Genomic DNA, 12,580 nt, shown 5'->3' with positions numbered 1-12,580 from the left:
TGGAGCACAGCCCCCCTCTGCAGTGTCAGTTTATTCAGACTTCAAAGTTTGCGTGAGAACATGTTACTGTGCCTACTTTGAGTGTTGTGACTCAGCACATCGTTTCCCACTTAAAATCAAGGCCCAGTAAACCCCCAGTTATCCACACGAATGGAGATCAATGGCATGGACGTTGCTCAGTAACAGATTTGTTTTTGAACTGAACTGTGTAATTTTGGGAACAGGAGGTGGTCCTTTTAAATTATAATTTACTTTGACTAATATTATATTAAGTTATACTGTGGATGGTTTATAAAATTTCCATGAGTAATCGGCAAGAATCAGAACTCCTGTAAGGACACTCACTGTGCACTTTACACACGGTTAGAGAGGGAAGGAGGCAGAGGGGTTAAGAGGCGGGTTTTCGAGTTCACTCTCTGCTCAGCTCCTGACCCTGGCCCTGGCTCCTCTGTGATCTTAGGGAAGATGCAGTTGCTTCCTCTAGGTAATGGGGATAGCACCTGCTGCTTCTGAATGTTAGGGGGATTAAAGAAAGTAACATATAGACAGCACCCCCGACAGTGGCATATGGTAGGTGATTACCTGTTCTTAACATACGGTCTATAGAATTCTGAACTACCCTAATGATAACTCATAACACTCGGAAAGGTAATGCGCGCATGTCTGTTGTAAACTATAAACCAGAGAAGAGAACGCGTGCCTGTTACGAACATTGAAAAGCAATTTAGAATTGACACACACACACAAATCAGTCTTTATTTTGCGTTTCCTAAATTTGAGAATTCTCTGTGAAGGTTCCATATGCAAGTAGGTGCTTATTATTTAAATTATCCCATTCTACTCTAGCCACCATTTGCGAGGCAGCTGCCGCTAGTTCATAGTCCTGTAGGAAGCTTTGGGTAGGAAATCTTGTGGCATCTTCCAGACCGTTGAGCGAACTGTTAACTGATGTGAATTGCATAAGGAGAGGAGAGACTGCAGCAGCCTGGGGAGATACACGGGTCGGTGGGCACTAAACAGCCTGCTTCCGGTGCCTGGGACCCCAAAAGAATGTGGAGTATTTGGGGGAAATGTATGTTTGTAGATAATGCCTGTAGAATGCTTTTTTACGTAAAATCCATCCATGCAGTTATATAGACCTTGGATTATATAAGCCTATGAGTTGAGGAAAGTTTCTTTTTGCTGGTAATCTTTAAAAGATTGGTATACCAATGGAATTCAATTTTAAAATGTTAACATTGATAATATATGGGTGTGCTTCCTAAACTTTTTTTTTTTTAACATATTTAGTTGTTTTAAGGTAACTGGAATGTTTTGGCTGCTACCACCCTTGATTAAAATGAGGAGTAAGACAGTGTGTTTGAAAAAAGACTATCCTTGATGTCAAAAGACTTGGCACCTAACTCTGTGACCTTCAGCAAGCTGACTTTTCTCTGGGGATCTTAAAAGGATGAGGAGTTTTTCATTTGTGAAACAGTTTTTGTTTTGTGTTTGGAGGAGCTGCATTTTCTTTTTTCAAGTCCAACAAGCCCTGATTTTAATTATTACGCTCACCTCTTTTTGTGCTGGGTGAAAAGACAGCCTGAGGGAATTCTGAAAAAATTCCATACCCTAGAGCCACTGAGAACGCAATGAGCCAGAGAGATCGAAAACACATCTTTCTGAAATGACAACTGAAAACGCACTGTACTGATGGTGTTTTTTCACATTGATCCCATCTTTTACTTAGCTAAGGTGTACACAAAAGGGAGAAAGAGTGTTGGTTAAGAGCTCAGGGCCTGGGATCATAGTTATGGGTTTTAAATCCTGGTTCTACTATTTGCTTAGCTGAGGTATGGGGAGGAAAGTAATTTGATCTCCCTCAGCTTCAGTTTTTTTCATTTGTAGAATGACCATAGGAAGACCTCTCTCTCAGGATTGTAATGAAGATCCAATATGGTAATGCATGCCAAAACAACTTAGCACACAAAACAAAATCCTAGTACAGTGAGCTGATAGTAATAGTAGCTATTGTTGTGGTGGACTGTTACTTGGATCACATCTATACAGATTTGGGAGAACAGGTAATGTTTACTTTACAAAAACATGCTCTTCTGCTTCTCTTGTTAAGTTTCATCACAGCTTACTATAATTATTTGCTTAATGTCTGACCATCCCCACTAGACTGTAAGATCCTTGAGACCATAGCTGTGTTCTCTCATCCATCCTGAAACACATGGTTCGCACAATGCCTGGCCTGTCATTTCTGTGCTGGTGACCAGGGTAGGCTACACCAGCTCCCCGTGGATGGCAAATCAAGTCACAACAGGGGATTGGGTGCAAGAAAGACAGAGGGAGTAGCTGAAAATAAGAGGTGTCCCTCAATCCGTTCACTCAGGATTACTGTGCAGGTTACAAGGCTGAAATAGGAGGCGAAGTATGAAATGCATCAGAATGTAGGCCAGGTGTGGTTCTAGCTCAGGCTCTCTCAACAGGAAATGAAGATGTGACCAGTAGCTGGGAGCCCCAGGTACAGCCAGGTGAATAAGAATTAACTTCATCTAGTAATTCAGGGTACATTTTAATGCCTTAGAACTTTATGGTTCTTTTTTGGGAAAATAATAAGTGATCAATCTGTGTTTTACTTTCTCTGTATAGAAGAGAAAATTTTCCCTATTGTTTACTAGATTCACATTCAATTATATACATGAATTAAGGTAATAAGGCAGCTTTGATGAGTCCTATCCATTGAGCAGAATGTCTGAGAGATATTCCAAAAGCAGTGTTCTGATCTGTAAAACGAAGTTATGTCCCTAGCCTGACGGTCCTGGATCTGTCTGGTGCTAAGCAAATTGATAGCCTTTCAGAATAATGAAGAAACTTTGGTGATTTTAACAGCTCAATAAAGAGGCCGCTCTCCTAGTGGGAAAGCTGGTCTAGGGCCAGGAGGATATTGTTAACAAAAGACAGACCTGCAACAGATCATCTGAAATTTGGCTAATCATCTGAGGTGTTGAAGTCTGCTTCTTCCTGTTACCAAAAGTGAAGAAAGATTTCCAGGCAGAGACGAGAGTTTCCTGATAAATGTTAAAGGAGACGTTGCCCAGAACAAACGAGTGGATGTTACCTTCAATCCTGTCTTTCAATAATACAAGGCCATTTTTGCCAGATCACGTACACTGATGGGTGTGAATTCAAGTCACTGTTGAATAAGTCTGCTATACGTGTCTTTCAACAGAATGAAGAAGAAAAAGTCTCTGTAAGAGAAAGAACCAAGTCACAAAAGCCCTCACATCCAAATTGTTAAAAATTATTGGTATAGACGTGGAATCTCTTAAAGACTTCAGCTCTGAAATGGTTCTGTTTATTAGATGTTTGTCTCTGACAGAATTCATAAGAAGTTCAAAAGGAAATGATATTCTCCTTGGAATAGAGTCTATAGTTAGTGACCTCAAGAAAATCTAAAAATATATTTAAAAACAGGAATAAGTGAACCAGTTTTTGATACAAGCCAAACTCATGATTCTTCAGTCCCCTCAGAAAGTTTCAAGATGCTTAAATGAATATAAAGACAGAGTTTCCAACATTTGAACTGCTTGGGTAATTTATTCTCTGATTTCTACACATTTGTATGTTCTTTTTATTTTTTTTATTTTTTAATTTTATTTATTTTTTTTGCGGTGCGCGGGCCTCTCACTGCTGCGGCCTCTCCCGCTGCGGGCGGAGCACAGGCTCCGGACGCGCAGGCTCAGCGGCCATGGCTCACGGGCCCAGCCGCTCCGTGGCATGTGGGATCCTCCCGGACCGGGGCACGAACCCGCGTCCCCTGCATCGGCAGGCGGACTTCCAACCGCTGCGCCACCAGGGAAGCCCCTGCTCTTTTTATTTTATTTTTATTTTTTTAATATTTATTTATTATTTGGCTGCTCCGGGTCGTAGTTGTGGCCCGCTGGATCTTTGTTGCCGTGTGCAGGACCTTTGCTGTGGCATGCGGGATCTAGTTCCCTAACCAGGGATCAAACCCGGGCCCCCTGCATTGGGAGCCTGGATTCTCAACCACTGGACCACCAGGGAAGTCCCTGCTCTTTTTAAATGAATTGATAGTGCCGAGCTGTGGTTTGATTTCTACCACCCTAACCCGTAATGGACTATTATTAATAATTAGAGACTGACTTTTAACCATGATGCCTGGCACTGGCATCCTATTTTAGAAAGCTAAATATTTTGGAAAAAGTCTCAGACTGTTTCTTCCAGGAGTATTTATACTGAGAGTTAAATACTAATGCATAGTTTCAGGAGAGAAAACAGCCTAAGCTCTAGGGGGAAAAATAAAGAAAAATAGAAAGTATCATTAAATTGTAATCGTATATTCATGTCCTCCAAGTAGAAATTTTCACTACGCTCATCCTTTAGTTGTCTCTGCAGTAAAAGGATGACAGCAGACAGACTTGATGCCAGCTTGCTGAGGGAATTGCAGATGTTTAAAGAGGTCCGGTGACAGGCACCTACACCTTGGCAGCCCCTCTGCTCATTTTATTTGTGTAATCTCATCCAAACATCACACAAGAAGGGCTGGTTGTGGACATCCAGGATATCCTTTTTAGATGTGTAACATGATATTTAATGAAGGTATCTTTTATAAAACTACCAGTTTAACACTTGATCTGGCCAGCTCTTTTGCTTTCACCTGTGCCCTTCACTCTTCAGTCCTCTTTTGAGCTGGTTTTTGTGCAGACCGAAGGGGTTTTTCCCCCACTTACGTCAACCTTCTGTTTCTGCTACTGTGTCTGATTGGAACAGTTCAAGAAGTTTCTCGGTTCCCAGAGCTTAATGAGTTCTCCAGGGCAGGGTGAGGTGCTTACAGCTGTTCCTTCCTTTAGCTCTCAATTTGATTTCCCAGGGAAGGCAACACAAGAGTGAGAAAAGAAGGGATCACAAGGCAGCGTGTACTGTGTACGTCACCCATTCCCAGTTGCAAATGGAGGCTGTGAAGTACCTCAGAAGCCGGATCTGGAAATGGGCACGTGGACCACATGGCCCTCATCTTGTGTAAATGTTGCTTCCTGCTCCTGCTGGCTGGGGGCCAGGGCCACACTGTCACACCACCACTGCTGCCTGCGCCTGCCCAGATGGGAGTTCAGACGTAGCACCACAGCATGTAGAAAAGGATGAGGCAAAGCTCAGGACAGGCACAGGTCACTCACGCCAGCTGCTGGCCACCTAAGCCTGGCCCTGGCCCTGCACTTGGTTCAGGGGGACAAGCTGACCTTGGCCCTGACTTTCCCCTCTTACTCTCACCTCTTCCTTTCCGTTCTCAGCCCCTCTGTGGATTCTGTATGATCCAAACAGACCCTTCCCACTCTGACTTCATTTGACACTGAAAAGCACCATTAGGTAGGGAATGTCGTCCATCAGTTTTTGCCTTGTGATGGCGGTCTGTGGGCTCAAAGAGTTTGAGAATCACTTCTTTATTTAAAAAAAAGAAAAAAAGTAAAAAAAGCCCGAGATTTGGTATACTTTCCTCATTCCTTATTTGTTTCTCTGAAACATATATATATATATATATATATATATATATAAAATGTATATATATTCCTCCCCTAAAAGGATTTCCTCCAGCACTCAGCTGTGATTTCCTTTGTTGTTCTCAGTAGCGATATTTGTACATTTGTATGGTGACCTTTCCAAGTCAGGGGCTGTCTTGCTTATCTTCCAATCTGTTCTAGTCATGAGCAGAGTACATGGCCTGCCGTCTAGGAGATGCTTCACAGCAATCTGTCACTAACTTATAGTTATTTTTTATTCATCTCTCACTAGATTGTAGTGATAAGCAAGATGAGGCTGTACCTATCACTGACCTTTCACTGACACTGTAGAAGAAGAAAAACTATTTTTTCCTCTACTCTCCTAGATTCTCTGCTGGGACCCTGTAAATTAGACTGAAAAAAAGGTAGATTAATAAGAGAAAACCAGAGTTCATTAACATGTGCGTCACACATACACATGGGAGTACCCAGCGATGCGTAACTCAAAGGGGTGGCTAGAACTTGAGCTTATGTAGCATCTTAACAAAAGAACAATACATTTGTAGAGAAGCGGCAAGACAAAGGAAAAGGACTTTGAGCTTCTAGAGGCACAAATGATGGGAAGGCACGTGATGAGGGAACTAATGGAAGATGAGAGTGAGTGAAGTTTGTTACATAGATCGCTCTGGTGCCATTTGTGGGCTGAGCAACATGTACAGTGTCTCTGGGAATTAACTTCTGTCCTTCCTGGCAGAGAGGGGATAGGGAAGAGCTTTACAAATTTATGTCCTGCTTTTAGGCAAATGGGGGGAAGGCAGAGAGGTTTCCCCGTATCTGTTTCTTCTCAGTTGCTTTCAGCTCAAAATAATCCTTGTTGCCAAAGTGGCACATTTGGGGTGGCATGTTCGGCCACCCTTCAGTACCTTGCACATGACTGCACACAGCGGGTGCTTGATAAACACTGAGTTGTACTAAAATGAAAGCAAAGGCAGGCAACTTTCCCTTTTCTAACTGGAGTCTGCCTTAATGGTTTAGCCCGCGTGACAGAATAAAGAGATGGAAACCTCTGTGAGCTTCAGGCAGAGCCCCGAGGAAAGATGCTGATTGGCCAGGAGGCCCCAGCTTGAGTTGACTGCTCCTGCTTTGCCCACAGCGATGCTTTCATCTTCCTTTCGGGATGTTGGGAAGATATAGTCAAGTGATGGCTATAAAAACGCTTTGCGAAAAGTTTAAAGCATTATACAGATGTCATTACTTCCTGTACAAGCTCCAATAGCAAAAATGTATTATGAGCATTTAATAAGTGTTGGCTAGTAGTGTTAAACGCTGTTTACTCCCCAAATAAGTAAGCTTTTATACTTGTGTGATACTTCTTCACAGGTATGAATTAGGAGCTGCTCTGTTTATTGGATGGGCAGGAGCCTCACTCTGCATAATTGGTGGTGTCATATTTTGCTTTTCAATATCTGACAACAACAAAGCACCCAGGTATGAAAAAGAGACAAAAATGACCTGTTAAAAAGTACAGTACTATTCTAAATTGTTACACGTGGGACAAATTATAGATAGTTCATATGATTCTTAGAAACTTCAAGAACCCAGAATTGGGGCTTCCCTGGTGGCGCAGTGGTTGAGAGTACGCCTGCCGATGCAGGGGACACGGGTTCGTGCCCCGGTCTGGGAAGATCCCACGTGCCGCGGAGCGGCTGGGCCCATGAGCCATGGCTGCTGAGCCTGCGTGTCTGGAGCCTGTGCTCCGCAACGGGAGAGGCCACAACAGTGAGAGGCCCGCGTACCGCAAAACAACAACAACAACAACAAAAACAAAACCCCCCAGAATTGGGAAAGGTTAGGAATATATACTAAATATGACATTTAATATAGTAAATATTATATTGAATAGAATAAATATAATTATAGTTCATTAAAAAAAACCCAGAGCTTGACATTCTTACATTCCAAAGCTATTGATGTAAGTAGAAATCTGGGTCTAACTCTGGGGGTATATTCTTCGCTTTGGCCTCATCAGAATTTTCACATAGGCAGAAATTGCTGATTAAGGTCACCACAGTCTCCTAGTTTCCAGGAAGATGAGTTTTAAATAAGTATTTTTCTTTTTTTATAAATTTATTTATTATTTGGCTGCGTTGGGTTTTCGTTGCTGTGCGTGGGCTTTCTCTAGTTGCGGCGAGCGGGGGCTACTCTTCGTTGTGGTGCACAGGCTTCTCTTTGCGGTGGCTTCTCTTGTTGTGGAGCACGGGCTGTAGGCACGTGGGCTTCAGTAGTTGTGGCACATGGGCTCAGTAGTTGTGGCTCGCAGGCTCTAGAGCGCAGGCTCAGTAGCTGTGGCGCACGGGCTCAGTTGCTCCGCGGCATGTGGGATCTTCCCAGACCAGGGCTTCAACCCGCGTCCCCTGCATTGGCAGGCGGATTCTTAACCACTAGCGCCACCAGGGAAGTCCTTAAATAAGTTTTGAAGGAGAGTAACTGAACAAATTAAGAAGCCATGAGTTTCTTCTGCAGATTCTCTTGGTCACACCAGCTGTTCAGAAATGACATTGAACTATTTCTTGGGGAGAGAGAGAAGGGAAGAAAGCTAAAAGTCATCAGGGAGACAAACTTAGCTATGATGGAAGTAGGGGCAAAATGGTTTCTTCCCACTTTTGTTTGACCTACGTGTAAAAGACAATCTACCAAACTGTGTTTTGCCTTGCAGAATGGGATACACATACAATGGGGCCACATCTACCATGTCTTCTCGGACAAAGTATCACGGTGGAGAAGATTTTAAAACCACAAACCCTTCAAAACAGTTTGATAAAAACGCTTACGTCTAAAAAGAGCACTGCCCGCTAGCCGTGTCTTGAGCTTGTTTTACACGTGAACTGTTCACAGAATGCTGCCATAAAGGCCCTCCTACAATGAACACTCAAACTATTTTTAAAATACAAATTTGAAGAACTTGTTGATTATCGGATGTAAATGTTCTCACATAGTTACATACTAATCATCTTCTGTTGTGGCTTTCTATAAAAAAATAAACAGGCTATTTACAGGATTTGTATATATTTTATACATCGTTAAAATATGTATATGTATTTAGCACCAAAGATTCCAGTATTCATAACGTAGCCTTCTTAATCATTCAGACCTTGCAGTCTTTGTCTCCATTTTTTATGTTTCTTTTTCTTCGTATATTAAACAGAAGGTGTATAAGGAGTCGTGTCTTGTAAACAGTATGGGGGCAATCTGAGACTATTCCTCAGATGTTTGGGTTGAACGAACATGTACTGGTGTCTGTCACCCCCGTACTTCTCCACGGCTGCTCCAGCAAGGGCTAACAGGGCCAAACGCTATTGCCCATCGCCTGGCACGTCCGCTTTAAATAACTGCTCTGGCTTCTCCAGTACAGAGAGCAGATCCTGGGGTGGGGCATCGGCAAGAGCAGAGCTGGAGACGCCCATCATGGCCGACCTTGGGGCCAACAGAGGAAGGCCTGGAGCTGCATTGTACCTGCCCCCCTCGGAAATAACGGACCAAGTTCCAGTGTGTCGCTCAGGTCGTGTGCGTGGAACTAACCGGTAATGGAGAGACAGCATTTTTCAAGACGTGTTAAGTTGCTCCAGTGATCTCTGACCAGACGCCGTTTTATTTCTAGGGCCAGCCCCTTTACCTCATGCCTGTAAGGGCGATAGTTATCTCAGTCTGCGTGTGCCCTCACTCACTCCATCCTCATAACTGCCCCCTGAGGTAAGTGCTGTAGCAACCTGAGCTGGCAGGGGATGAAATGAAAGCAGAGAGTTGAAGTGACTTGCTGCGGCGAGTGACAAAACCACGACTTTGAACTGAGGCAGTCTAGTGTGAAATATACAGTCTCAAGCTTTGGATAATTGGTTGTCTGTGTAAATCTATGAGTCAGACCCTTTCCAATACTAATCACAGCATGGGTGACCGTAACATTTTCATTTTCCTCAAGCGTGAAAGACTTAAAAAGGAAAATCACATTGTTTGGAAGTGCTCAATGAAAGAAAAAGAACAAGTTTATTACACACATATATATATGTATGTACATATGTATATATATGTGTGTGTGTCTGTGTGCATATATATATATATATATATATATATATAATGATTTTTTTTCCAGACCATAATAATACTTGAATACCTTTTCCAGGGACACAAATGAACTGAAAGCCGTGGAGAGAGGTTAGGTGCTACAGGCCAGTGGCGGGGCCGGGTTTTGTGAGTGTGTGTTTAAAACAAATTTTTAAATTTCAGAGCTGTACTGGTGAAGACAATATTTTGATTGTACTGAACTGTCCTAGCTTCTGAAGAATTTACGGAGAGAAGGGGTCAAAGTACAGAAACACTGTGTCAGTAGCCAGAAACCACATTCGTTGTGTGTCAGTGAGGAGAAATCGAAGGCGATAGCCCAAAGGAAAACGAACACGCCAATTCTAGTGCAATCTAAAATGACAGGACTAAACAGATAAGGATCGGTCTTTTCAACATAACTGTTGGGTTTCCTTAGCGGACATGCATCCTATTTCCCCAACCCTTTCTGCTCAGGAATTAAAGACCTGGCAGACCCAGGACTTGGCTTTGAGACCCGGTTTAAAGCCTACTTTTGTCACTTTCTAAGTGTATGGCTTGGCAAGTTATTGTATAACTGTTTCTCACATCGTCAAGAAAATTATAATAACTGTGTCTCAAAGTTGTTCTATAAGTGAACTAATAATGCATGTTAAAAACAAACAAGGAGCTCAACAGATCTCTGTGGAATAAGTAAGTGAATGTAAGGGCCTGGGTTTCTTCTTAGGCGTTGTTGTAGGTTGCTTATCTCTGTCCTACTACAATGAAGATTTGATTCAGCATTTATTAGAGCTTTTAGAAACATATATAAAGTGAGTACATTTGCATAAAATTGGCCTTTGTGGGAAGTTTTTAAAAGGGTGAGAGTGGCCCACAAGTATAAAGGACTCTGGTGGGGCAGAAACAGATAAAACATTGTTTTAACTTTTAGGTCAGTGTGTTTGCACGGCACAGCTACCAAGGCAAGCTTAAATCCTCTAACGAGATAAGCCTAACTCAGAAACCAGCTCTAATAACCCAGCCACAGTCACAAGGACGTAATGGAGGGCTTTACTTGAAAGGTTGGCAAAATGAAGAAAGATCCAAAATCCAAAAAACCATTTAGTTAAAATGTAACTTTTTTTCGGAAGCAGAGTACAGATAGTACCACAAAGTATAAGAAATGCAGAGAACAGTTTATATGAACTTTCTGAATGTTGACAATGTCACTGATAAGAATAAAATTAAGTTAGTTTTGAGGTACTTTAGAATATGGGTTGGGCATTTAAGAAAAGTGAAAAAAACTACAGACACATATGAATTCAGTATTGACTCGATCTATTCTGTTTATAGATAAATTAACTGACATTTAAACTGGCTACATTTTATTCATAAAATATCCAAGGTAAAGATGATGCCACAGAAATGGTATTTGAAGTTCTAAAATAAAACGACATGCTTACAATGGCTCAAAGCTGCATATGGTAAAAGTACTTCTGGAAAATGGAGTTATCTAACGTGGGCCTAGCTATATTTTTATAACTCTAAACTTCTATATGAAAAATAAGCAATCTACTCTTAAGATTTCACTGATTCCACTAATTCAATTTTAAGGATACTAACAGAACTTTATAATAAAACACTTCCAACGTGACAACATACATAAGAAAGATATAAAAAAAGGTTCTAAGTCAAACCAAAACCTGCTATAAGAAGTTTAAAAAAAAATTCACTTAAAGATTAGTTAAAAAAAAATACACTTAAACACTAGAGTACCGTTCTGAAGAAAAAACTTTTTATGACTTCAACGACACATTATTTTTAAGCAGCAGTCGTAAACACCTTTATATGCTTCAAAATACTGCTGACAGTTTGTTTTGTAACAACTGCATTAGGTGCCGCTAAAGGGACTCTGGTTCTTGGAGAGTCAGCTTCCTTGTTATTGTAGGAGATACCGCCAAGCAGGAGTATCAGAGTCGTGTAGGCAGCACTGAAATACTGTGATTCTGCAATAGTGCTGGCGTCTGGAAGGGCCTCCTGATGCGTGGGGTGACAGTTACACATCTGAAGAGTCACTCCAATCCGTCACGGTTACTAAGCTGCTTTTCAATGTGCTGGATTCATCCTGAGGTCCTGTGGAGGGAGAGAGGGGGGGAGGGGAGGCCCCAGTGATGAAACAAGCACACTGTCCAGCCTGTAAAAAATCCTCCACTTCAGACAGTAATTCATCACTCGTGTCTGAGTCTGCTCGCAACCCCACCCCTGGCTCCTACAAACTGTGAAGGAGGCTGCGGACAGTCCCACCACGTCTCTGGGGTAGCCTCACGGGGCCCTCGTAGGGAATCTTCCGCCCGGCCTCCCCTTGCCAGGATTCAGCACAGGGCCTGGAGGCTGGCAGTGGTAAAGAGAGGAGAATAAAATTAACAAGCCAAGGAGGGATTAAACGGTAAAACGGTACCCCAGGTTTTCTAGGGTAGATGAGCTTAAACATGAAGTTAGTTCAAAAGTGCCTTGAGCCACTGAAACAGGAGAGGGCTGAGAATTCCACTTGCATGTGACTCCAGAAATGTTTCTTTAAGGGGTGTAGGGCCATGACATTGGGGCGGAGGGAGGAAATGTACTCAGGGCATCCTCTTGGCCCTGTGTCCTCACAGAGTCGCCACAGCATAAACATGTCTTTTGCTTTTTCAGAGATTAGGATGGATCTTGAGACAAAGCACAGAAAACTTATGACGGTGACAGAACAGAAGGTCAGTGTTATGACTGACACGTTGGTGGAGAAAAGAGGTCAAGTGAAGGTAGAGGCAGCAATGGCTCATCTTACAAAGGGCGGTGGGGGTGGGGTGGGGATAGGCAGGAGACCCTGCTACAGACAGACAGAGCAAGTAGAGATGTGCATGTATTTGTTAAAATTACAGATGTGGGAACAAAAGTCCTGAAGAGGGGGCATGAGAGGTGCAGGGAGTGGGGAAGGAGTCAAATCCTCCTCTGTCTTAGCAGAA

The 12,580-nt window shown here is 42.6% G+C and overlaps 2 protein-coding genes across 7 annotated transcripts in view; one reads left to right on the top strand and one right to left on the bottom strand.

Annotated features, from left to right (window-relative positions):
- Positions 1 to 8,617, top strand: part of CLDN10 (claudin 10) — a 100,331-nt gene extending 91,714 nt beyond the window's left edge. For both annotated transcript variants that reach the window (XM_067713050.1, XM_067713049.1), the window contains exons 4-5: positions 6,885 to 6,992; positions 8,221 to 8,617. In XM_067713050.1, the coding sequence (XP_067569151.1) occupies positions 6,885 to 6,992; positions 8,221 to 8,341 (229 nt within the window). In that variant the 3' untranslated portion in view covers positions 8,342 to 8,617. The remainder of the gene's footprint in view (positions 1 to 6,884; positions 6,993 to 8,220) is intronic.
- Positions 8,618 to 10,636: 2,019 nt separating this feature from the next.
- The window catches only part of DZIP1 (DAZ interacting zinc finger protein 1), a 54,482-nt gene continuing 52,538 nt past the window's right edge, over positions 10,637 to 12,580 (bottom strand). For all 5 annotated transcript variants that reach the window (XM_067713370.1, XM_067713369.1, XM_067713373.1 and 2 more), the window contains one exon: positions 10,637 to 11,711. In XM_067713370.1, coding sequence (XP_067569471.1) covers positions 11,635 to 11,711 — 77 coding nt within the window. In that variant the 3' untranslated portion in view covers positions 10,637 to 11,634. The remainder of the gene's footprint in view (positions 11,712 to 12,580) is intronic.

The sequence above is a fragment of the Pseudorca crassidens genome, chromosome 18 (genome assembly GCF_039906515.1).
Source record: "Pseudorca crassidens isolate mPseCra1 chromosome 18, mPseCra1.hap1, whole genome shotgun sequence".
Taxonomy (NCBI): domain Eukaryota; kingdom Metazoa; phylum Chordata; class Mammalia; order Artiodactyla; family Delphinidae; genus Pseudorca; species Pseudorca crassidens.
This window is presented reverse-complemented; position numbering and strand designations above follow the sequence as displayed.